The 24,160-nt window shown below is 43.2% G+C and overlaps 1 protein-coding gene across 1 annotated transcript in view; it reads right to left on the reverse strand.

The window, feature by feature from the left end:
• LOC109107639 (corticotropin-releasing factor receptor 2) overlaps positions 1–24,160 on the reverse strand; it is a 104,484-nt gene that overhangs the window by 34,070 nt on the left and 46,254 nt on the right. The window contains 3 exon segments of the mRNA XM_042719331.1: positions 21,576–21,729; positions 22,492–22,609; positions 23,317–23,423. Coding sequence (XP_042575265.1) covers positions 21,576–21,729; positions 22,492–22,609; positions 23,317–23,423 — 379 coding nt within the window.

Consider the following 24,160-nt stretch of genomic DNA (forward strand, 5'->3'; position numbering starts at 1 on the left):
GATGCAGAAGAGAATTCTTGTTAAAACATCTGAATATAGAACAGATTATCCAATTTGAACACTATGTGGTGGCAATTGTTATAATCAAATGTATTAATCTAGCTCGTTTGTGAACTCTGCTGTTGATCATTACTTATTGTACTTTTTAATTCTTATTTTCTGGAACAACAGTAAAACGCTTACAATGACTAACACTTTATGAATGTTTTGAACTGAGTTCTTGCTTTTTCTCAGGTTTTAGTTTGGCAGAACCATGCAGTAAAGACCCAGTGCTTTCTGTTTTGTGGACAACAGCCGAGAGCTTTCAGTAATAATACAGTAAACGCCAGCACACACCACCGTTCCTCTTCTCATCGGAGACTGAGATGCAGCTACTAAGGCATCCTCTCAGCTGTCAGTGCTGGATCAATTGATTTTTGAACACTTTTAAATGCTTCCCACCACTGCCGCACTAGTGTTTGCTATTGCATTAGCACCACTTCTTCTTCCTTTGATGGTCATCATGTCATTGTTCGGCTCTACAAATGTATTCCGCCTTCTTCCGCTTTCCTGGCCGACACTATGAAAGCATTTTTTGTTTTTGCTATTGTCCTCCGGGCCGAAAGCAGTTTTTTTAGCGGTTGCCAGAATAAGTCGATGCATGCCCTACCTATCTATGGTGTAAATCAACATTCACTCCTGACAAGCCATTTGCTGCTTGACTTCTCACACTCTCTCCTAGTCCTCGTGTTCGGCTCTTCAGTGGCTCAACCACCTGAGCAAATACCGCCATGAATCAGGTAACCAGCTTCTGATCTCATATTTTTAACGCAATTTGTATCACAGATAACAATCTTGGGTCACCCGCCTTGCCTGTTTCGGATCATGTGTTCATGATATAGTACGCCGCTAATCTCACATTCTACCTTCTTCCACACCACCAACGACCCTCTGGCCAGTTTCGGCTTTAGATAAAATCTGAGGTTGCTTCTGCATTTTCCTTCTCGACTCTCCTCCGTGGTTCTCCTCCCTTCCCCCTTCCCCCCCCCCACCTTCGACGCCCTATGTAACCATTTCTTGATCATTTATATGTGAATTGTGCTACAGATACCAATATGGTACTACCCCAAAACTAGCTGTCCTTGACACCTCCTCTTTCCTCCAGACCAGCATGTGCTACTTTACCTTCAACCCCTGGTTAACCGATGTACCCTTCCACATATGCAAGGATGAGAAAAGTGTCCACAAACTGCTAAAGACTCTGCCTGACTCTCAGCAGGTATCAGTCCATTGGCTATCCCTATCATTTTTTCAATTTCAACAAACAACTGTCAACTGCGGCCAAAAATGGCCTTCTTCCCCACCACAAGAGCAACAGTGCATTAGACACACACAAACTCCTTCAAAACAGTGTCAATACCGCATTCGCTTTGTCCCCCTCCAGTACTGTCCTTTAAATGCTTGAGACGATTTAAATGCTAATTACTTCACTAGCAAACCACCAGACAATCCATCAGCAGTCGTTCGAATTCTCGGCGCTTCACTCACGCCATGGAACTCACCCAGTAAACACTCACCACAGCTGACCATCATTCTCATCATCCTCTCTCTCCTCTTATCAGAAAATAAAGTGTCTGAACTTATCTCTCTCTAGCCACCCCTAGCCACCTGCCCTCTAAACCAAATCCCCCCTTCATATCTTCCTGCAAGCTATTGCCCCCTGCAATTATGCCTTCACTCAAACCCACTCCATCAACACATCTCGTCACAGGCATGTATCCCCCCTTACTGCATTCGCCACGCAGGCTCACGTGAACCCCAATGCCCTTCAAAAAAAACAACACTAAACGTTTTAACTTGCTACACACTCTCTTCCACTCTCACTCCTCCTTCCAATCTCGTCATAAGACAAAATCAAAAACCGTTATGACAAGTTTTGTGGACCACAGCGAATTGCCGTGCCTTCCCCGTCTCACAAGAGAGAATAACCCTGCTGGACCAATAACCACTCTGAATTTTAAAAATTAATTGACCATTTCACCTGACATACCCAGCCTTGCCTGTCAGTACACATCATTATGACTGTAGCAAGTAGTCGCAAGAGCTGAGATCCAACAAAATCTTCAGTTCTCAGTTCTGCTGAGCATTCTATTCGTGCTTGCATTTATTGACACTTTGTTAATCATCAAATCCATCTTCCTAAACCCCTCTCTAGGTGCTTGGTCATACGCCATAAGCTCTGCGGCACTCCAACTGTTTTGAGGTCTTTCCTACAAAGGTAGAGAGTCCTTCCAGGGGGCGGTTTCCCGTGAGCTTGTAGGTAGGCAAAGATATCCAAACATCACATCAACTGGTCACTGGGGTGTCCTCCAGGATCCCGGTAGGTTATTTTGACCCCACCTTCCCTCTCATCTCTGATATACAGCTAGCACGCAACGGGGACCGCATCATTTCATAATAGGCACCATTGTTTTTTTTCTGCTTACTATCTGTTGCTGTGCTGAATGACATGGCAGCGATGTTCTCGCCACACAGGATTAACGCACGTTGCCTACGTGGAATCTCAACCGCTTTCCTTCGCCTGGCGTACTCACACTCCTCAGCATGGATGGTAAAAGACCTCACCTGCAACTCTCAAACGCATGGCACAAGAACAGAGATTTCTCACGTCTTTTTCATGCCACGCCATCGAGTACAATTGTGCACCTGTTTACCATCAAACGTGGGCGCTCATCAACGGATAATACCCATCGGGTTCAGCCAAGGGATCTGTTGTCTGATCCTAACCCCTATGGATGCACCCAGCCTGACCTTCTGAAACATCTATATTGCGGAAAGACCCATGCAGCACGTTATAGCAGGTATGTGCAGGTAGGGGCGACAAACACACTGAGATTAGACCCTTCCTACAAACACATGCATCACAAGCTTCCTTACTGTGTTGCTCCTTACAGGGGACTTCTCGGATCCCAGTGCCCTTATCCATTTCTTAGGCTGGACGATTGCAATACTACTTTTCTGGGCTGGACTCCCAACATGTGCAACTCAAACCCTACTGCAAATGAATTTAAAAATGCAGCCGCAGCCAGCATCCGTTGATATATTAATGGAGTTCCCAAAAGGGACCATGTCACAGCCAGCTGTCTCTCTCTCTTCTGGCTGGCTGGTCCCTAACCAGTTGCAGCTTTGCATCAAGTTCAGTCATTAGCATAAACATCCCAGGGCTCCGCACCCTCCCTATTCTCACAGAATTACGTCTCTTCTCAACAGCATCCTCTCTACATCCCTCCAGAGAGCCTCGGGTGTCGGTAAAATGAGTAGTGCGAGCTCCATGGTCCCACTGTCAGAGAGGACAACATAATCCACGTCTCTCAAGGGAAAACTACACTACTATCTCTTTTCACTCTATATCCATGTTTGTGGTGATGTAACCTATTCTTGGCATAACCATTTCCCTAACTCCCGATCCTGGAGATCCACTAGCTAAATCCCAGCACCCTACATAATCTTCAACAAGAAACAACTGAACACGTCATCTTCCTCCGTATAGACCGAATTTTACACTGCCAGAATCCTTCTATATATATCAATACACCATATATACCCAAAGATAAATTATATTTCCTTACACTTTTTCTGTTGCTCTTTACTATCCTTTATCCTGCACCTGTCCTACGCTTTTACTACACTTTGAGCGATGAACTGAAAACGTTGTATAACAGGCACTTCTCTGCACTTTATTACCATCTTATAGTCAAATTACTTGTCCATGGATTTCCTAAATTGTAAGTCACTGTTAAGCGCCGAGTGATGGTCACAATTCACTGCCTCACGCGTCTGGGCATTTAATCTGCTGAGTGGCGACAGTGCCATTGCTCACGGATGAGTCATGGGTCTCATCTGCAGGAAGAGTCTACCTCTGACCATATTGGCCTGACCAGGCTCCATTCCCCGCCATAAGGGGTGGGTCGATCTATTTCTCGGTCCTGGGTGGCATGTCAAGCATGGGCTTCTTCAGTCCAGTAGTCATGGCAGTTTCGTTAAGGGTACCAACAGTCCAGAGGGTTTAACTCAGGAGGTAGGGGCCTCTGGGAAGTACCTCCAATGCCTTGAAATTGATCCCAGAACAATGACAGCTATGGCGTCTCCCTGGCGCCACTGAAAGGGTAGGGGCCTTGAGAGTGTGACCCTGCCCACCATATGTCCCAAGCCCCTCAAGGTTGGGCAATTGGTTTCTCATACAACAGGAGCATTCTTTTTCCGGAGGTGCATGAGCATCCTGCTAAGGCACTGAACGGACCTGCATGGGGTGGTCCATGATTCCAGAAAATTCTGAAAAGGAGAATCTCTCCAAAACCACAACTGACCATACGCCGCTCCAAGTGGCGACAAAGGCCACCACAAGTTCTCTGGGTCATGCGATGTCCACACGGTGTGTGGACTTAATTATTGTGTCTCTAAAAATGTAAGCATTCTTAATTACGTGACTACTTAAGCTTAACTACGTGTTTATTTAAAATTAAAATAAATGTACTAAAATCCATTTAAAATTTTTGCAATCATGAAGATATTCGGCATTAGGCTCCCTTGTCATGGCATGTTGCTATAACTACATATATGTTATAAATAAAAAAAAAATCATCTCTGCGGTTTTCTTTATGTGTCCCGTTCAGCTCTTTTGCTCATTTCATACACTCATAGTTGATATTGATTCTCTCCGTAAAATGCTCCTTTACAGCAGCGCAAGCCTAAACAGTGCGACATTGATTACCAGAAATATACTATCCATTATCAATCACTGTTTATGTTTGAAGTAATAAAATCAGAAGACTCCATTATCGTATTCGATGCGTTCACCGGTAATTGTTTTTTAAATCAGGTAATTTGTCTGGTGGGGCAAGTTCAAAATTCTTAAAATTTTTCAGTAAACTTGCATTTAAACCTGGCTAGGAGGTTGGTCAGCTAACACTGTAGCATTCAGTACAACTAAAGCGGGGAGGGAAATTCCAATTATTGTAAACGGTCACTGGGATCCGTCAGACTGGAGAAAATAAATTTTTTGCAATAATGGGAGCGAAAAATTTTAGGGACCATTGAGATCTGAATTTAAGGCATTTTATTAGAAAAACTTTTATTTAACACATTTGAAGACTTTTTAAGGACCTGTGGCCACCAATGGCCAATGGTGCATTGGCTCGTTTAGTTGTACACTAGATTAAAAAATCGTCTCTAGCGATGATCCCCAAATTAATCGACCCCGGGCATCGATGTGATGTTCTCCGAGTTCCCTCCTCTCAGGAAACGCTCTCTAATACGTTTTATCGTTGGCTGCTGTAATATTTGGTCAAAAATAGTGGAAAACCAATAGTCTGATGTCATCATTGCAGTTTCAAAAGTGAGTTCTGTTTCATACACACACACAAACTGTAATTGTTATGGTATTCATTCCCTATATTTAAATTAGTTGTCATTCCTGAAACTTTAGAGTCTGTACATTTGGTCTTGATGCGCATAACTGCACTGGTGTTACCTTGCTGCTGTCGGCCTACAGACAGCTCTGAAAACCCACATAATCTTCTAGTTCTACAGACAGAGAACGCAGTAAATGTCAAATATCAAACAGTTTACACAAGTCCTTGGAATGGCATTTAGAGTTTTCAGTAATACACCCCTCCAAATATTATGTGGAGCTCTTCAAAATAATCTGTACTGCACTTTAAATACTTTATAACATTTAATTTCATTAGTTATCAGAATCTTTCAAGTACTTAATCATGTGACAATCTGTTGTTTAAGACAATGAAATTCACTCATTTTAGAATGTTTGACACCCAGTAAAGTGTTTTGGGTTGCGTTTGCGTGGCTTCTTTTAATATATAAAGAGCTCAGCATATTTAAAATGTAATATTGCATATAATAAATTGATAGAACATGTAAATAAAAAATGGAAGTTTCTGTTCTCTATATATTAGCAGGAGCCCGTGTGGACATCCACAATTTGATATTTCAGCTCAATGAAATCAATACCGCGAGTTCAGCAAATGATCATCAGTCAACTTAAACTGTCTGCAGTTAAGCTGCATATTTTGAAGAATGTTGCGTATCCAAACAGTAAACTTACATAGTATCGGGGAAACATACTATAGATGTCAATGGCTACCATCAACCGTTGGTTAAAAACATTCTTTAAATTATTTTTCGTTGTGTTCAACAGAAGAAAGAAACTCACAGAGTTTATAACAACATGAGGTGAATTAAATTTTGACAAAAATTTTTATTTTGAAACTATACCTTTAATCAGGCGGTATATACTGGAGATTGAGTTGAAAGGGGACACTGTGTGTGGATTGAAAATTACCACTCATAGCCTATCTTTTTCCATATTCAGCTTCCTCCTTAGAAAATTGCGCGCAGCCTTTGCAGGACTAAACCTCAGCCCTGAAATGGAACAGATTAAATGTGCCTTGTGCAAAAAATACCCAGGTTAATCTGCTCAAATATATGGTTGAGGAAATATATGGGCCTGGCTGGACACAGGAGGCAGTCAAATAGGCTTAGACTCTGACTGATTGGCCAGCTTTGTGCACCAAACACTCAGTTTGTGAGATTGGCCACTTGAACTGTCGTCAAATTGACTGCCTGAACTTCACTCTAACAAAAAAGGACAGTTTGCCAACTATTGATGCAGAAACCAAATTTTGACTCATATTTGACCAGCGAGGGACTGGCTTGTTATTTTCTGAAAGATGCAGGAAGAGCCGAAGATTTCTTATTTTAATCATTCAGAAAACACAAGAACGTACTCATGTTTCTTCTGGCGGAAAGCTTACCAATTTTTAGATTTCCTTTGTTAGTCCTGGCATATCCTGGTTCTGATCCAGGGCTTGCATGTCTTGAATTCACTCACTCATGACTTGGATAATGCTGACTAAAACAGAGGCTTTGGTGTCTCAGTATTGAGGACGTGTTCCAATCATCTTCAAAGGCTGGCTATCTGCTAACCATACACTACGTTAGCAGCAAAGTTACTAGATAGAAACCCAAAAGTGATGCTTTAAAAAAACCACAGAACACAAAACCACAATAAGTAATCCATGTGACTGAGTTGATGAATATTTCTGAAACTAAACAACTTTCAGTCCCTCTTTTCACTGGGATGTTTCACATTTTGTGAGGGGTTACCACATGTCAAATTAAGAACGACATATATATTTTTACAAGAGAGATATTAAAAAAGGGCTCTGTCCAAAATAAAAAAAATAGTTAAAGTTACAATGGAAAAACCTGGAAGGCTGTATCAAATGTAATTTTTTACAATTTTTTATGAAATTAATGACAGTAACAGGATTGGACGTCGTAGTCACAGGACCATGACCAGAGTAACAGGGATGACAGGACACACATTCTTCAGTACGCTGCAAATATTTGTTTTCATCAATATGTAAATATGTGTTGAGACTTGCTTGTTTGGTCTCATACTCTATTGCATACATTGTCAGTGTCGTGCGCTTGCTTAGAGATTTGATTGTGATAAACAGTAGTAACCCGTGTGTTCAAAGCACTAGCAAAAGACAGTGTACAAAGAAATACCCTTTGAGAGAAGCAGTTAAATTCAGCGGAAGTTAAAAAGCAGATCGTAAGTGTATTTTCTTGTCTCATTAGGGTTTAGCGCAGTTGTCATTGCTTGGAAATGTCTGTTTGTTTACTGTGTTGAGACGTGCGTGTGTTGGTCTCATACTCTATCGCATACGTTGTCAGTGTTGTGCGCTGGCTTAGACCTTTTTTGTGTGATAAAACAGTAAAGTGTGTTCAGCTGAATTAAATTTCCGTTTTGTCTGACGAGTATAAAAAAAAAAAAGGTTAGTATACTGCGGCAGCCCTCCTGTTAACCCCTTCTCATGTGAAGACCAAGAGTGTAAAGACCATCCGACTCTACCGTGTGACTCACCGGGTAGGGACAACGCAAGGGATATAAGTATTGTTTTGATTAATCCTTTTTCCTTCTCCTTGTTTCACGTCTGTTTCAGTTTGTATAACTAATCCTACGATGTGTTTCCGATCCTACTGCCTCCCCCCATCCACTACCCACTCGCAATCCACGAATCCACAAAAATGTAGGCAGCGCGATCCTAACAACCTGCACACTTTGCCTATGTCTGCTTATACAAGTACTTTCTTTTTCTATTGGTTTTAGCATTCCCAGTCTGCCTTGAAGTAAAGACACGATTTCATTACTTATATTATTAGTCATTCAAAGGACTAATCTAGGGCCCTGACAGAGATCTGGATCAAAACCGAGGACACGCTGCTACACCAGGCACAGCACTCTACAATAATTTTTCTCATTTTCCACACTCCCTACGTTTGGACTGGAAGGAGGTGGAGGTTGCTGCGTCTGCTCCATCTCTAATGATTGGACATGTAATCCCTTTTACCATCATTTGGGTATCAAACAGCTCCTTTGAAATCTCATTCAGTACTGGTCACCTACCTTCTTTAAAAATACATTTGTAGTTGTCTATGAACCACAGGACCACTAAGGTAACTTTTGGATGAATTAGGATGTGGCTGCGCTAACACCTAACTGCCATGAGGGTGGTACTCCCCTAGTTATGCCTTGGGATTTCAACGTCCACCTAGATGATAAAACTATCATGTCTGCTGAATTTCACACTCTGCTTGCCTCTTTTGATCTCAACCAGAGGGTCACACCTACCTTGTACTCACAAATCAGGCCACCAACTGAGGACCTTATTGACACACGACACGGCTCCACTGAACATGTACATGGTTACTCCACTGCATACCTCAGATCACTTGCCTCCTACACTTCTTAACATCAAAATGGTTCCTGAAACTAAATTACACGTCCACATGTCCATCTTTCGATGTACACCTACGATCACTCCACACTCACGGCTATCTGCAATGGTGTATCTTCACTTCCTACACCTAAAATGATAATTTCGGCTTCCACCTAATCTTTGTTTCGACTGTGTTTGCCCAGTGCTTCCAGGCCAGCCTTACCACTCCTTCAGCCCCTGGTATCTGATGTTCTACCGCAAAACGCGTTCAATTAAGCTTAGAGCTGCTTGAAAGGGTTGTGGATCTGCTCAACTCTTCATCTGTTTAGACCTTTGTTTGGGGGGGGCCACCCAAAAAATTGTCTTGATCCAGGCCAGCCTTCCACCCTTCAGACACCTTGGTTATATGATGTTCATACGCCCATCGTTATAGCTTAATGATTAGGAATGTAAGCCTTACAATATTGGGTATCAACAGCTCTTTGAACCATTATTCAGTTATGTACATACCATCTTAAAATACATTTTGTAGTTGTCTATTGACCACCAGGAAATTAGGTAAATTTGTGGTGAATCGAGTGCTGCGCTCACCTTTCCTGAGGATGGTCTCTAACCTGAGTGTATGCTGGTGGATGATTTCAACATTCCACCTAGAATAAACCTCTGTATGCTGACTTCCCACTTGCTGCTGGCCCTTTTGATCTCTCACGAGTGTCTCAAACTTAACGGCTACTCACAAATCAGGCAACCACCTGGACCTTATTTACACACGACACTGCTACATTGAACCTGTACTGTTTACTCCACTGCATACCTCAGATCACTTGCTCCTCACTCCTACCTCAAAATGGTTTCCTGACAACATGTTATATTCACAACCCCTCCCATTTCATCTTTTCTGTGTGTAACCTGCGCTCACTCTCACCCTTCCCCTGTGGGACACTAGACCTGTACTTATGTTGTGTTTCTTGTCGCCGTTAGCAAAGCCCCAGCACTTAGCCTCCATGTGTGCTGCCATCTCTCAATGGTCATCTTCTTGATGCTCACTACTTTGCCAACCTGGAGTGAGTATTCGGACGGGAGGGCCCTCCGGCTATCTGCAATTTTTTTTATCGTCACGTCCTTCTCCCTAAAACCATTTCTGCTCACTGCTGTCTAGCACTTTTTAGAATTTGTTCTTTCCATTGTCTTCCAGGCCACCCCTTACCCACCTCCTTCAGCCCCTTGGGTATCTGATGTTCAATTCGCAAACATCGTTCTCTAAGCTTAGAGGCTGATGAAAGGGTGTGGCACAAATCCAAAAAAATACTACTGCCCTTCAATTGCTGTAATCAGTCACTCTCTCTTCTTCTCGCGCTAATGTCTACACCTCGGCTAAAAGGAACTGTACTACCATAATCCAAAGTTAACAATTTTCTAAACTCTAATCTGCTTTTTAAAACACATTTTCCTCTGCTGCCACTATTGTCCCGCTCCTGGCCGGGGTACGGCGCCCTCTGTCTCATATCGTCTCACATAGCTGAAATGTCGACTTTCACGTTTTCATTAATAAAATTAAAAACACATCAGTGCACAATTATGTTCCACACCACAATGCATCAAGCACAATCTCACCAGCAAACATACACTCATTCTACACTCATTACTTTCACTCTCTGAGGCAATAGTTCTCCAAACTTTGTCATCCTTTCTAATCTCCGTGACTACTTGTCTCGGCTTGATCCTATTCCGATCTCATCTCCTTCAAGCGCATTTCCCTGCAGGTTGTACACTCACGTCACATCAAACATTCATCGCTCCCTCACCACTTACCTGGTGTTTTTCCACCCCAACATTTAAACAGGCTTGTATAACTCCACTACTTAAGAAACCCCCCCTCAACCCATCTCTTTTAGAGAACTACAGACCAGTTTCCCTTGCTTCTCTTTCATTGCAAAAACACTTGAACGAGCTGTGTTCAACCCACAAGTCTCTGCCTTTCTCTCACACACGAAAAACCTCCGTTGACAGCCACCACATCTGTGCTTATTCAGAAGTGGACATTCAACTGAGACGTGTGCTTTGCCGTTGCTCTCAGTTGTTTGAAGCCCTAAGTTGGCCAAAAGTGGATCCAAAACTCTTCAAATACTTATCTTGCTGATTCTATCCGCCTGCTGCTTTTGACACTGTTAACCACCAGATATATCCTTCCTGTCAACCCTACTGGCAAAGTGGGCATCTCAGAGAACCACACTCCAGTGGTTTGAGTCTTACCTATCAGATAGGTGCTTCCAAAGTATCTTGGAGAGGTGAGGTGTCCAAGTCGCAACATACTTAACTACTGGGGTGCCTCAGGGCTCAGTTCTTGGACCACTTCTCTTCTCTGTCTACATGGTATCACTAGGTTCTGTCATTCAGAAACATGGCTTTTCATACTATTGCTATGCTGATGACACTAAACTCTACCTCTCATTCCATCCTGATGATCCGACGGTAGCTGCTCGCATCTCAGCTTGTCTAACAGACATTTCTTGCTGGATGAAGGACCATAACCTTCAACTCAACCTTGCCAAGACAGAACTGCTTGTGGTTCCAGCAAACCCATCATTTCATCACAATTTCATCAACCATAACTCCTTCAAAAATAGCCAGAAACCTTGGAGTTATGATTGATGATCAGCTAACTATCTCAGACCACATTGCTAAAACTGTCCGGTCCTGCACAGTTGTGCTTTATTCAAAATTAAAAAGATTCAGGCCCTTTCTTTCGGAACATGCTGCACAACCCCTTGCACACAACCACCACTGGGCTCTGCACCCCTTACCTAAATTCATTACTCAAGACTTATGTGCTCTCTAGGAAGCTTGCACGTTCTGCAAGTTGAACGTTACTTTGATTGTGGCCATCCCAAAAAGAAGCACAAAGTCACTTTTACGGACTTTTAAATTAAATGTTCCCTCCTGGTAAGGAATGACCTGCCCAACTCAAATCCGAGCAGCTGAGTCCTTCGCCATCGTTTAACCCTCTGAAGTCGATTAATGTGTATACGCGTCTTTGAGGCATTTTCTCCTGATAAAACCCCGAAAAGAATTTAAATCTACACTTTCCAGTTTTGAGTCGCCACAGATAAGAGCAATACATCAATTCGAATCTGTAAAGGGTCTACTTTTTTTGTATACAGACATAATAACAAACAAAATTTTGTGCACTTATAAAATAAAGATAACAAACAAGGTGTGCTGTCTGCAGCCTTTGTCTGCGCTGATCTTCATTTACAAACGCGTCATTAAAATGAACTGTTAACTCAGTGGATACTCAACACAGAGACATGAGAGAGATATCTATAGAAAGCCTGACATGTCTACTTTTAAACTAAACAAGTGTGCTGCTGAAAACAAATATTCTGTGATAAAGTAATCCATATGGAAAACAATGCGCGATGTCCGTTTTTCACGTCTCCCTTCATTATCTTCTAATGTGAACCACGCCCACGCGCTGAACATGCTTTTGAGAATGATAATGTTTCACTGAAGCGCAGCGCTGCTTGAATACGCCCACACAACAGAAGACAACGCAGCGAGATTGTCTATTCGAGTTTTTTTTATTTTTACTGTTTGCTTCGCGTACGAGAGGAGAGCGAATAAGACATAATTCACCCCAAAAAGATGTGATGTGGTTGAGGGATTTGAGATTTGGATTTCCTCAAGAAAAAAAGATTGAAGCACTTTATTCAGCAGCAGGATCATTAACATAAGTCTCTTTTTATTGTATTTATATACTTGTAACTAGTTTCACATAACGTGTAAACATTTTACAGTTAGACTTTTTTTCCAACTATATTTCCTGTACTAAATGTATAATAAATTGAAACATCATGAAGTTTCAATAAACAATATACACTACTATACCATTCAAAAGCTTGATGTAAATAATATAAAATGTAACAAAATAAATGAACTGTAACAAATAGGTAACAACACAATGTACTGTTCTTTCAATTTATCCCCCCTCCCAAAAAAACCTGAAAAAATATTCTCAGCTCTTTTCACATTAATAATAAAAACAATAAATGTTTTGTTTGTTTGTTTGTTGTTTGTTTTTTTGTAGGAAAAATCAGATTGTTTAAAAGGATTTCTGTAAGGATTGTGTGACTGGAGTAATGATGCTAAAATTCAGCTTTTGAAAGTCAGCTTTGATTGTTCCTAATAAACTGTTTATCTGCATTCACAAGTGGATATTAAACTGTGTTGTGGATAAATTAAAATATATTCTAAATAAACTACAAACATAAATTATATACATTTATTTTGTCCTCACATTCTTTCTTGTAACCCATCTCCCTCTCAGTGACACAGCTGAGAAGCTGAATGGCTCATTATGCAGCTCATTATCCAGGCCTTTGTCTTCTCAGGTGTGAATCACAATGATATTCATGATAGTTGACCGCCTACTCCGCATATGACTTTTACCCAACAAAAAGTGTGTCTTAGAAAATTAATCAAATCAAATATATTGTGTTTCTGTGGAGTAAGTAAACAAGATGAATTTTCACATCATTTAGAAAGAAAAAATTCTAGGCTAAACAAGCTCCAGTTCTCGCACAAAAGTCCCCGGGAGAACCTCAATGTTCTGTATGTGTTTTATGGCCTTACCTTCAACGTGATTTGAACATTTTTAGTGTTTACACTAACCACGATAACATTTTCCGTTTTTCTTCAAAAACACACAATCATGTACATACCTGCTGCTCACCTATTCATTATAGCCCAGTTTGTGCTGATACACGTGAAATTAGACTTTAGCCATTTAGATATTTATAAGAAACTGCAAAAAGGCACAAAAATGCAGGTCACGCGCAATGACAAAAACTTCTCCAGGCCCCAAAATAACCCTTAGACTCCAGACTGGGTTAAGCAATCTGGCTTTAAAAACACATTCTCTGCCCTCTTATTTGACCCTCTAACTTTGGCACGCATCAGCACTATTCTAATTCTATTCTTAAAAATAAATAAATAAATAAATAAAAATCTATAATCTTTTTTGTATTCTATCTATTGTGGTTTCTTTTAATTTATTAAACAATTATAAAAAAGACCTCTAACACTAGCAGTGCTCTATCTTTTCTGTTCGTGGGGGTTCTGGGCTGTTTGCTTTTATTTATTATATTATTTAAAAGCCCTTGCTATGTATACTGCGTTTAAGCTAACTGAGACTTGTTAGAGTAACTCTTATATCATTGCTGTTTTGTTGTTTTTGATTGCTTCCATTGTCCTCATTTGTACAGTAAGTCGCTTTGGATAAAAGCCTCTGCTAAATGACTAAATGTAAATGTAAATGTATAATATGTAGCAAATTACCTTAAAAGGGAAATTTATATAAATAATTACAATTAATTATGATTAATTACAATTATTTATATCAGCTGCCAGTAGTAACCATAGCAGAATTAAATCGGCATCAACTTATCTGTTCGACCCAACTGTAGTTTTTTTTTTTAATGTTAAAAAAAAAATTGAGTTATATTTTTATTTACATTATGCATTAAATATTCAAAACTGTTCTTGAGAAATTGCAAATTTGATGCCAAAAGGAACAAGAGGCTAAATCTCTGCAAAGCTTTAGTGCACTGAGATGAAACTTGGTAAATGTCATCACAAGCATGGCCTGGAGGTAGCTGCACAGTTTCAGAGCAGCGCCACCCACTGGTGGACATGCAAAACTGCTATTTTTGGTTATAACTTCTGAACAGTTTGGCTAATAACGACAAAACTGGTCACTAGATTCAGAGCACCATATAGAGTCACACAGTACCCAGTTTTCCCATGTCGTATATTTTGAGCATCGGTCAATTTGAATTTAGTCAAAAAAATGCAATACTTTATGAACACATTGGTATATATTTACAAAACTTGGCATGTGTCATTGTCACAGTGCCCTGAAGGAGCCTGAAGTTGAAGTTTGAACCTGAAGTTTGGATCCGGTGCCTACTAGTGACCAAAATATATGCTTAAAACTTTAGATTTTGTTCATATATTTGCATAGGAGTCCTTGTACCATGCAATGATGACAAATACGTCCCTCAGTTTTAATTTATCACATAAAAAAATTACTTCAGCAAACCTTTCTAGGCTGTTCACTGATCGTGATAAAATCATTTACATAATAACCTATAAGGTTTCCTATTACTTTATAGAAGACTTTGAAAATTCTATGGCTATGTCTACATTAATCCAGATACATTTGAAAATGGTGTTTTTGTTTTAAAACGCTCTCCGTCCACATTAGCATTTACCTGTGTTTTCCAAAAATGTCTCATCCACACTGAAACATCAGAAAACGTCTCTAGGTTACGTATGTAACCCTAGTTCCTCGAGGGAACGAGACGCTGCGTCGAACGCTTTGGGGAACACGTCTAGCGTGAGCGACTCTGAATATCGTGTGTAATCAGTCCAATGAAAGAGCGTGACGTCACGGGCGGGGTGACGTAAGTGACCAGGAAGCTATAAAAGCACATGCCGCGCAGCTGGCATCAGCTTCGAGTACCAGCAAGCGCCAGCAGGGGTGCCGGGGGGTATGGCTCCAAGACGCAGCATCTCGTTCCCTTGAGGAGCTAGGGTTACATACGTAACCTAGAGACGTTCCTCTTCAGGAACTCGAGCTGCGTCGAACGCTTTGGGGGAACGAGTACCAACGCTGCCAGACTACCAAATCCCTGCCTAGTGTGTATCTGAAGAGCACAGCTTAGGACGAGAGGACGGATGCGCCTGGAGTGACCGGCATGTCTAAGCCGTAAAATCTTGCGAATGTAGAGGGCGTGGACCACCCTGCAGCGTTGCAGATGTCCAGCATGGATACACCTGCCAAAAAGGCCTTGGAGGCCGCCATACCCCCGTGTGGAGTGAGCATTGGCTCCCAACAGCGGGGGGACGACCAGAGGACTCATAGGTAGCGTTGATAGCCTCGACTATCCAACGACTAATAGACTGCTTAGAAGCAGGAGAACCCCTCTTGGGGGGACCATAGCATACAAGCAATTGGTCTGTTTTTCTCCACAGGGCAGCTCTGTGGAAGTATGCGTCCAGTGCTCGAACTGGACACATTCAATTTAGCTTCTCTTGGTCGGGCTCCCGAAAGGGAGGAGGACAGAAAGCCTGCAGCACTACAGGTTGTGGTGTGACAGAGGGGACCTTAGGAACATATCCCGGTCGAGGGTATATGAACGCTTTGGTCATGCCAGGTGCAAAGTCCAGATAAGTAGGGGCCACTGAGAGGGCCTGCAAGTCTCCTACTCTCCTCAGAGAGGTCATGGCCAACAGAAAGGCGGTTTTAAGCGTCAGATGTCTGTCTGAGATATCTAGAATAGGCTCAAATGGAGGTCTGCACAATGCCTCTAGCACCACAATCAAGTCCCACGGGGGAATACGGGACCGTACTGGAGGTCTCAGCCTCAGCGCACCGCGGAGGAAACGTGTAACTAAGGGGTGTCTTCCCAAAGACTGACCATCGAGAAGGGCGTGGTAGGCCGCAATGAACCACCCACATAGACCTTCAGCGTGGAGTGGGTCAACCCTGCAGAGAGCTTGGCCTGTAGGAACTCCAGAACTGTACCACTGGGCAGTTTACTGGGTCTAGCTGCTGGCGGTCTCTCTCACCACCATGAGGTGAAGAGTTTTCCACCTCAGGGGCGTACAGTTTTCCTCGTTGAGGGAGCTCCTGTGATTGGAGGAGGGTCTCAACAACCTCGGTTGAGAGACCGGATGCTATGAAGACTGCGCCCCCTCAGGGGCCACACCCACAGCTTCCACAGCTCCGGGCGAGGGTGAATTATCGTGCCCTGTGCCTGTGAGAGTAGGTCTGCCCTGATCGGTATCTCCCAAGGAGAGCCGTCGAGGAGCGAGACCAAATCTGCGAACCATACTCGGCCCGGCCAGAACGGGGCTACTAACAATAGACGGACCCCGTCCCGGCGTACTCTCGCCAGAACTCCCGGGAGCAGAGCAATAGAGGGAAATGCTTACAGACGAAGCCTCGGCCAGGTCTGTACCATAGCGTCCAGTCCCAGGGGAGGTGGATGAACTAGAGAGAACCAAAGGGGACATTGTGCTGTCTCCTGAGTTGCACAGAGGTCTACTTGAGCTCTGCCAAAAACTCTCCATATCTGCTCCACCACCTCGGGGGTGAAGCTTCCATTCCCCGGGCCTCGGCCCCTGCCTCGACAGTATGTCTGCTCCCACATTCAGTTTCCCAGGAATATATACTGCTCTGAGTGAGAGGAGTTTGTCCACACATGGGACCACACAAGGATCTGGTGCGCCAGCTTGTACAAGGGGTGCGAACGCAGGCCTCCCTGGTGGTTGATGTAAGAGACCACCGATGTGTTGTCGGTGTGCACCAACACATGTTGATCCCTTAGGTCTGGGAGGAAGTGCTTCAGTGCACGATAAACTGCTAGCATTTCTAGGCAATTGATATGCCATGTCAGATGGCGACCGCTCCACAGACCGTGGGCAGGGTGGCCACTCATGACCGCACCCCAGCCAGTGAGGGAAGCATCCGTCGCTAGTGTTACACGGCGACCAGGAGCTCCCAGCACTGGGCCCTGATTCAAGAACCAAGGTTTCTTCCACATGTCTAAGGCACGGAGGCAGCGCCGCGGGGACCTTGATAGTTCGAAGTGGATTGCCCCTCGGGGAAAATCCCTTGGTCTTGAGCCACCACTGTAGGGGTCTCATGTACAGCAGGCCAAAAGGTATCACGTTGGACGCAGCTGCCATCAGACCCAACAATCTCTGAAATTGTTTGACAGTGAGTGACTGGCCTTCTTTGACTCTCTCGACTGAGATGAGGATCAACTCGATACGAGCAGGGGACAATCGTGCCTGCATCGCGGTCGAATCCCACACTACGCCTAGATAGGTGGTTCTCTGAACTGGAGAAAGTACACTCTTCTTAGCGTTCAGTCTCAAACCCAGCTCCCCCATATGTGCGAGAACGACATCTCGATGCCGAGCCGCAACCTGCTCTGATTGAGCTAAAATCAACCAATCGTCGATATAGTTGAGAATGCGGATGCCCAGCATGCGCAGGGGGACCAGAGCTGCATCTACACATTTCGTGAACGTGCTGGGTGAGAGTGCAAGGCCAAAGGGAAGTACTCGATATTGGTAAGCTTCGCCCCCGAAAGCGAACCTCAGAAACTTCCTGTGTTGTGGAAGGATGGATATGTGGAAGTATGCATCTTTGAGATCTATTGTGACAAACCAGTCCTCGGACTGATCTGAGCTACAACATGCTTGATCGTGAGCATTTTGAACTTCAGTCTCATAACTGATCACTTTTTAAGACCCGCAGGTCTATGATCGGATGCAACCCCCCATCCTTCTTTGGAACTATGAAATACCGGCAGTAAAATCCAGATTCCCTGTCTTGAGGAGGGACCACCTCGATGGCCTCCTTCTCTAATAGTGTTTTCACTTCTTGTTCCATAACCAGACCCTGCTCGTGGCCGACTATCTTTGGAGTTACCCCCGTTGAACATCAGCGGTGCAGAGCCGATCTGAATACGGTAGCCTTTTTCTACCGTGTGCAGGACCCATTGAGATACATTTGGCAGTAGTTTCCAAGCTGGCAAATAATCTACTAAGGGAATCAGTCTCTCAAGACTGACCTCTGGTGTAAGAGGCCCCCGCAGGGGGCGGCGAGCGTCTCAGTCCCGCTACGCGCACGGGTGGATGATTCTGAGAGTGATGCTCACTGGGGACCGCTGCGCCCTGGAACACTGGCAGGGTTGGCAGACCGGCCCCCAGAGGGCACTGAGGTGAGACGGGCACCGTTTTTCTGTGGTGTTCACCGCTCTACCCCAGCAGAGGCTGCCCTCTGAAGCCCTGGCTCTTTGGTGTCAGGGCTTCTTGGCCGAGGCCTTCTTAGCATCGATAACCACCCTTAAATCTTGTTTGGGCCTCGAAGACCTCGGCCGAGAGCGTCGCTGAGACTCTCGTTCCCGCGGGGGAGCACGAGGCGACGCTCTGTTTTTGAGCCTCTCGGTGTGAGGAGCTAGGGTGCGGCTGGGGCATCTCCCGCCCAGATGCCCCGAGGGAGCGACGAGGGAGGAATTTATGGAACGCCGCCGCCTGTTTGCGAGCCTCCTGAAACCTGTCGACGACAGTGTTGACTGCGTCGCCGAACAGGCCAGAAGGGTGGATCTGGGGCGTCCATAAGGCAGACCCTGTCCCGCTCTTTCATTTCGGACAGGGTCAGCCATAAATGTCTCTCCGCGGCCACCATAGCTGCCATGGACCGCCCAATCGCTCGGGCGGTCTCCTTGGTGGTGCAGAGGGAGAGATCAGCGGTCCTTCTAAGCTCTGTGATGTCATGGGACTTGATCTCCTCTCCCTCGTCAAGCACCTTCAGCAGGTCGGCCTGGTACGCCTGTAACATTGCCATGGTGTGCAGACACGCACCAGCCTGACCCGCTGCCGCATACCCTTTGCCCACCAAAGCCGACGTTGTTCTGAGCGGGTTGGAGGGCAATGCCGGGGCCTTCAGAGACGATGCAGTACCGGGGGACAGATAGCTTGTGAGCGTTTGTTCCACCCGGGGCATCGCTCTGTAGCCGCGCTCTGCCATTCCCACTACATTGCCGTAGTAATCTGAAGAGGGGATGTACAGGCGGGCTGAGAATGGCCGCTTCCAGGATCTAGCAATCTCTTCGTGTAGATCGGGAAAGAATGGAAGGCCCCGGCAAGGAGGTGGCTGACTCGCCCGCAGAAAGCGTTCATCTAACTTGCTTTTCTGCGGTTCAGTTGTTTTCTCGGCGGGCCAATCAAGACTCAACTTGTCCACCGCACGAGTCACCACCTCCAAGAGCTCCTCATACCTAGGCGAATGGGGTGACGAATCCCTGTCGACAGACTCCACATCAACCTCCTCGGAGGAAGAGAGGCGGAGTGTCGATCCCTCTCCCTGGGTGGAAGGAACCGCAGAGCGTGCTTCCGACTCCAGAGATTGGGCGCCGGATCTGGCAGAAGTGGAAGGAGATAGGGACTCGCCTGTCTCCATTCCCTCTGTCAGATCCACTTGCGAACCCCATGAGTGCAGCTGCCGTTCTGCCTCGGCAGAAGCGGGGCCGGCAACGCGGGGGAACGCTGGCGAAGGCTCCCTCCTCGAAGAGAGCCCTCCGGGAACGAAGCAGCCGCAACGACATCCTCTCACAATGCGGACAGTCAGCCCCCTCGAGAGCCGACTCGGCGTGCTTCGAACCCAGGCAGACCACGCACAGACTGTGTGTATCCCCGCTCGTTATGTAGCGCGGGCAGGGAGGGACACACAGTCTGAAACGCGATCCGGATTCGCCTCTAGTATGCTTTGTTTTCGCCTTGCTCTTAGACATGACTTGGAGCTACTGGACAGACAACAGTAAATAAGACTCACAAGACAAACTGAGGACATTCACACACAGAGCGCTTGCTGAAGACGCGAAGCTGATGCCAGCTGCGCGGCATGTGCTTTTATAGCTTCCTGGTCGCTTACGTCACCCCGCCCGTGATGTCACGCTCTTTCATTGGACTGATTACACACGATATTCTGAGTCGCTCACGCTAGACGCGTTCCCCAAAGCGTTCGACGCAGCTCGAGTTCCTGAAGAGGAACTCATCTTTTTCTCTCTGTTTTGGCCTTCCGTCCACACTGAGACGGCGTTTTTAATCAAGGAAAACTGAGCTTTTTAAAATCGCTCTCCAAAGTGGATAAATTTGAAAATGCTGTTTTGGCGTTGTAGTGTGGACTGTGAAAACAGAGGCTTTTGAAAACGATGACTCAAGTTTAGTCATGTGACACATATTATACCAATAGATATCCGTGTTTATACTGGTATTGTGCACGTTATGTGCTATGCACTTTCACACTATTGTTATGGATGTGTTACTTTGTACACTCTTCATATCACAGTCCTGTAAAGATGAAAGCAAATTTACTCACGATAGCTATTTGCGGTAAAACATGAGGGCAGTTGCGTTTTTTAGATCAGACATACAATAATGAGTGTGTGCGACCTGGACGCATCAGTGAATGGTGAGTTATTATCGTAAATAGAATAATCCTGTCAGAAAAACTGCATGAAAACGTCTCATGTCTGTTCTGTGTGTATCATCTGCAGTGAGCTTTTTTGAGGCTTTATGCATGCGCAGAAAGCAAATTAAACGTTTTCTGATGTTTCAGTGTGGATGAGACAATTTTGGAAAACACAGGTAAATGCTAATGTGGACAGAGAGCGTTTTAAAACAAAAACGCCATTTTCAAATGTATCCGGAAATGTATTAGTGTGGACAAGGCCTATGTGTCAAAAAAATCCAATCAAAACTGAGGATACCAAGTTTTACGTGCTCATTACCATAAATTCCTATTCATTTTAAACAGAATTATTTTTTTCCACTAAATTTGACACTTACGTAAGGGCTCACTCTGAGGACACAGGAAAAAAATGTGGGCTTTTCACAGACTATCAGTAAACACTGTTAGCTGATAAGCTATGTTAGCTTAAACTCTTAGCATGCTAACTAAAGCTTTTGTGTGCCCATCCTCACCTTGGAAGCTCTCTGTGGCATCAAGCCGAAAGTGTGTCCTCTACATGCCATATTAAGTATATTGCAATGTCCAAATGCTTTGTGATATTCACAAGAATCACATGAAAGATGGAAATGTTCCAAATAAACCAAAAAGAATAGCAGACTACGTTTCAGCTTTCTTATTCAGTGCAAATTGCAGATGATTAGGCCTTTCAAAATAATCAGACTTGTGAAGAGAAATCAACTCACACCATCCAATGAAGAGGAAGACCCATTTCCGAAGCTTGTCTGTGGAATATGTCATTACAATAGCCGTGTGAAGATAGCAGCCCTCCACAAACATCCAGAAAAAATTGGTCACCACAAAGTAATTATAGATTGTTGTTATAAGACGACACCAGGGCTGTACAGAGAGAAAGGAACAGGGTGTTAATTGAGGTGAATATAAGGATGTTTTAGAACACTGCATACCTTTTACAGACTTGATGCTAAAATAAAACCTTTTATAAGTCATAAAACAACCTCACGTCTCAGGTTTTTCAAACATTTTATAATGTGTTTTATAAGCTGCTATAACTTGAACTCATGGTATAACTTGAACATCTATCAGTTGTGTTTTTTGACTGTACACTCTCAAAGGTACAAGCTGTCACTGAGGCAGTACTGTAAACTAGGAGGTGCATCTTTGTACCTTATTTACCCCTAAATGGTACGTGTTAGTACCTAAAGTGTTTATTTTGAAATGGCATTCGTTGAGGCTGTTTATCTCATTTGCTTTTGAAAGCACTCCTCTCATGTCACTCTCAATGAACACATTGTTCCTTTGTTCTTCAGTAAACTTTTCAACAACAGTCATTTTTTCTAAATTAGCATTGTATGTTAGAAACATTGCAAAATGAAGTACGTTTGACTTTTGTTCTCTTCTCTTCACTGTCAACTACTTTGCCAAGTTTGAAATAAAAATGCTGGAAGATTCTAATGAGGCACTAGATACCAGCAGACTAAAATAACACTAAAGTGTTTTACAGAGAAAAAATACCCCAGCCAATACCTTCAGTAATACAGTAATACAATATTGGGGAGGAATCGACTGCGACATTATAAATGTAAATGTTAGAAACCTACTGATGGGTTTACATACTAATAGGCTAGAAGTGTTTCATACCTCATTCGTCTCATAAATGTTTTCGTCAATCAGCTGAAGCAAAAACCACATTACATTCCTCAGAATGAAAGTTGTAATTAAGTTCCAGTGGATTATGTTGCGAAGGCATCGGATGCTCCTTGAATTTAAAAAGAAAAATCAATGAAACAATCATTTTAGCAATTACACTGTGACACAGTTTTAGCATTGCATGAGCTGATTAAGGATGTACATATGCATGAATATGAAACTGTGCAAAGAAGAGCCAGAGACAGAGTTAGCAACAACAGTCGTTTTTAAAAGATTAAGAATTCTGAACATGTATTTAAGGAAATGTTCAGTAACACTTTCTGTGAAGCCTGTATATTTAAAGATTGTGATTCATGCGTCAATTTCACCTGAGGAGTGGTGCTATCAAAATATTGCGCTTTGTTTGAGCATCACATCAGCAACCTTAGCCCATGCAATTAGAGTAAATAATGTCAGCAACTGCGTATATATGATCCTCATTAGAATCTAAGTTTCCTTCATTTTCATAATATATCAATTTTTCCTTCATTGAATTAGCATTTCTTAACTTTAAGCACGGCCTCAGCACAAGGTATTACTCACGCACTACACTCTCAGAAATAAAGGTACAAAAGCTGTCATTGGGTCGGTACCTTTTTAAAAGTTACACTTTTGTACCTATTAGGTTCAAATATGTACACTTTAAGTACCTTTGAGGTACCAAAATGGACCCTTTAGGTACAATATGAATCTTTTGAAAAGGCAACGCCCCAGTGACAGCTTTTGCACCTTTATTTCTGAGAATGTATGGTGCTGAATATACACCAACACACTTACCTCAAGCACAGAAAGAGAATGAAGGCGATAACGAGAGCTCCAACAGATATACAGTGACCAAAGTAGTTAATGATGAGGGCTATCTTGTAATGCATAGGGTACTTCCTCTGTAAAAAAAAAAAATAATAATAATAATGATAATAATAATAATAAATTAATTAAAAAACAAACAAACAAAAAAGATTAAATAAGGAACTCAGTGTCCTAACATATGAAATGATAATAAATGATTGCAATTATGGCACAAATCAATAGTTGTTACTCAGTGACCGATATTTTATGGAAGCTTCCAAAAGACTAGAAACAGATTAATTTCTATATTTCTCATGAGTCCTTGAATGAGGTCACAAAACTGTGACACAGCACTAAAGGCATCCAATTGTGCTTTTGCATAATGCTTGCATGCAGAAGTCATGTGCAAGTGAGAAGTAAGATGAAGACTATATGTGAACCTGGAGCACAAAAGCAGTCTTAAGTCGCTGGGGTATATTTTTAGCAATAGCCAAAAAAAAACATTGTATGGGTCAAAATTATCGATTTTCTCTTTTATGCCAAAAATCATTAGGATGTTAAGTAAAGATCATGTTCCATGAAGATATTTTGTAAATTCCCTACCGTAAATATATCAAAACTTAATTTTTGATTAGTAATATGCATTGCTAAGAATTCATTTGGACAACTTCAAAAGCGATTTTCTCAGTATTTTGATTTGTTTGCACCCTCGGATTCCAGATTTTCAAATAGTTGTATCTCAGACAAATATTGTCCGATCCTAATAAATCATACATCATGATGTATAAATCTCAGTTTCGAAAAATTGACACTTAAGACTTTTGTGGTCTTT

This window comes from Cyprinus carpio, chromosome B2 (assembly GCF_018340385.1).
Source record: "Cyprinus carpio isolate SPL01 chromosome B2, ASM1834038v1, whole genome shotgun sequence".
In the NCBI taxonomy this organism is placed as follows: Eukaryota; Metazoa; Chordata; class Actinopteri; order Cypriniformes; family Cyprinidae; genus Cyprinus; species Cyprinus carpio.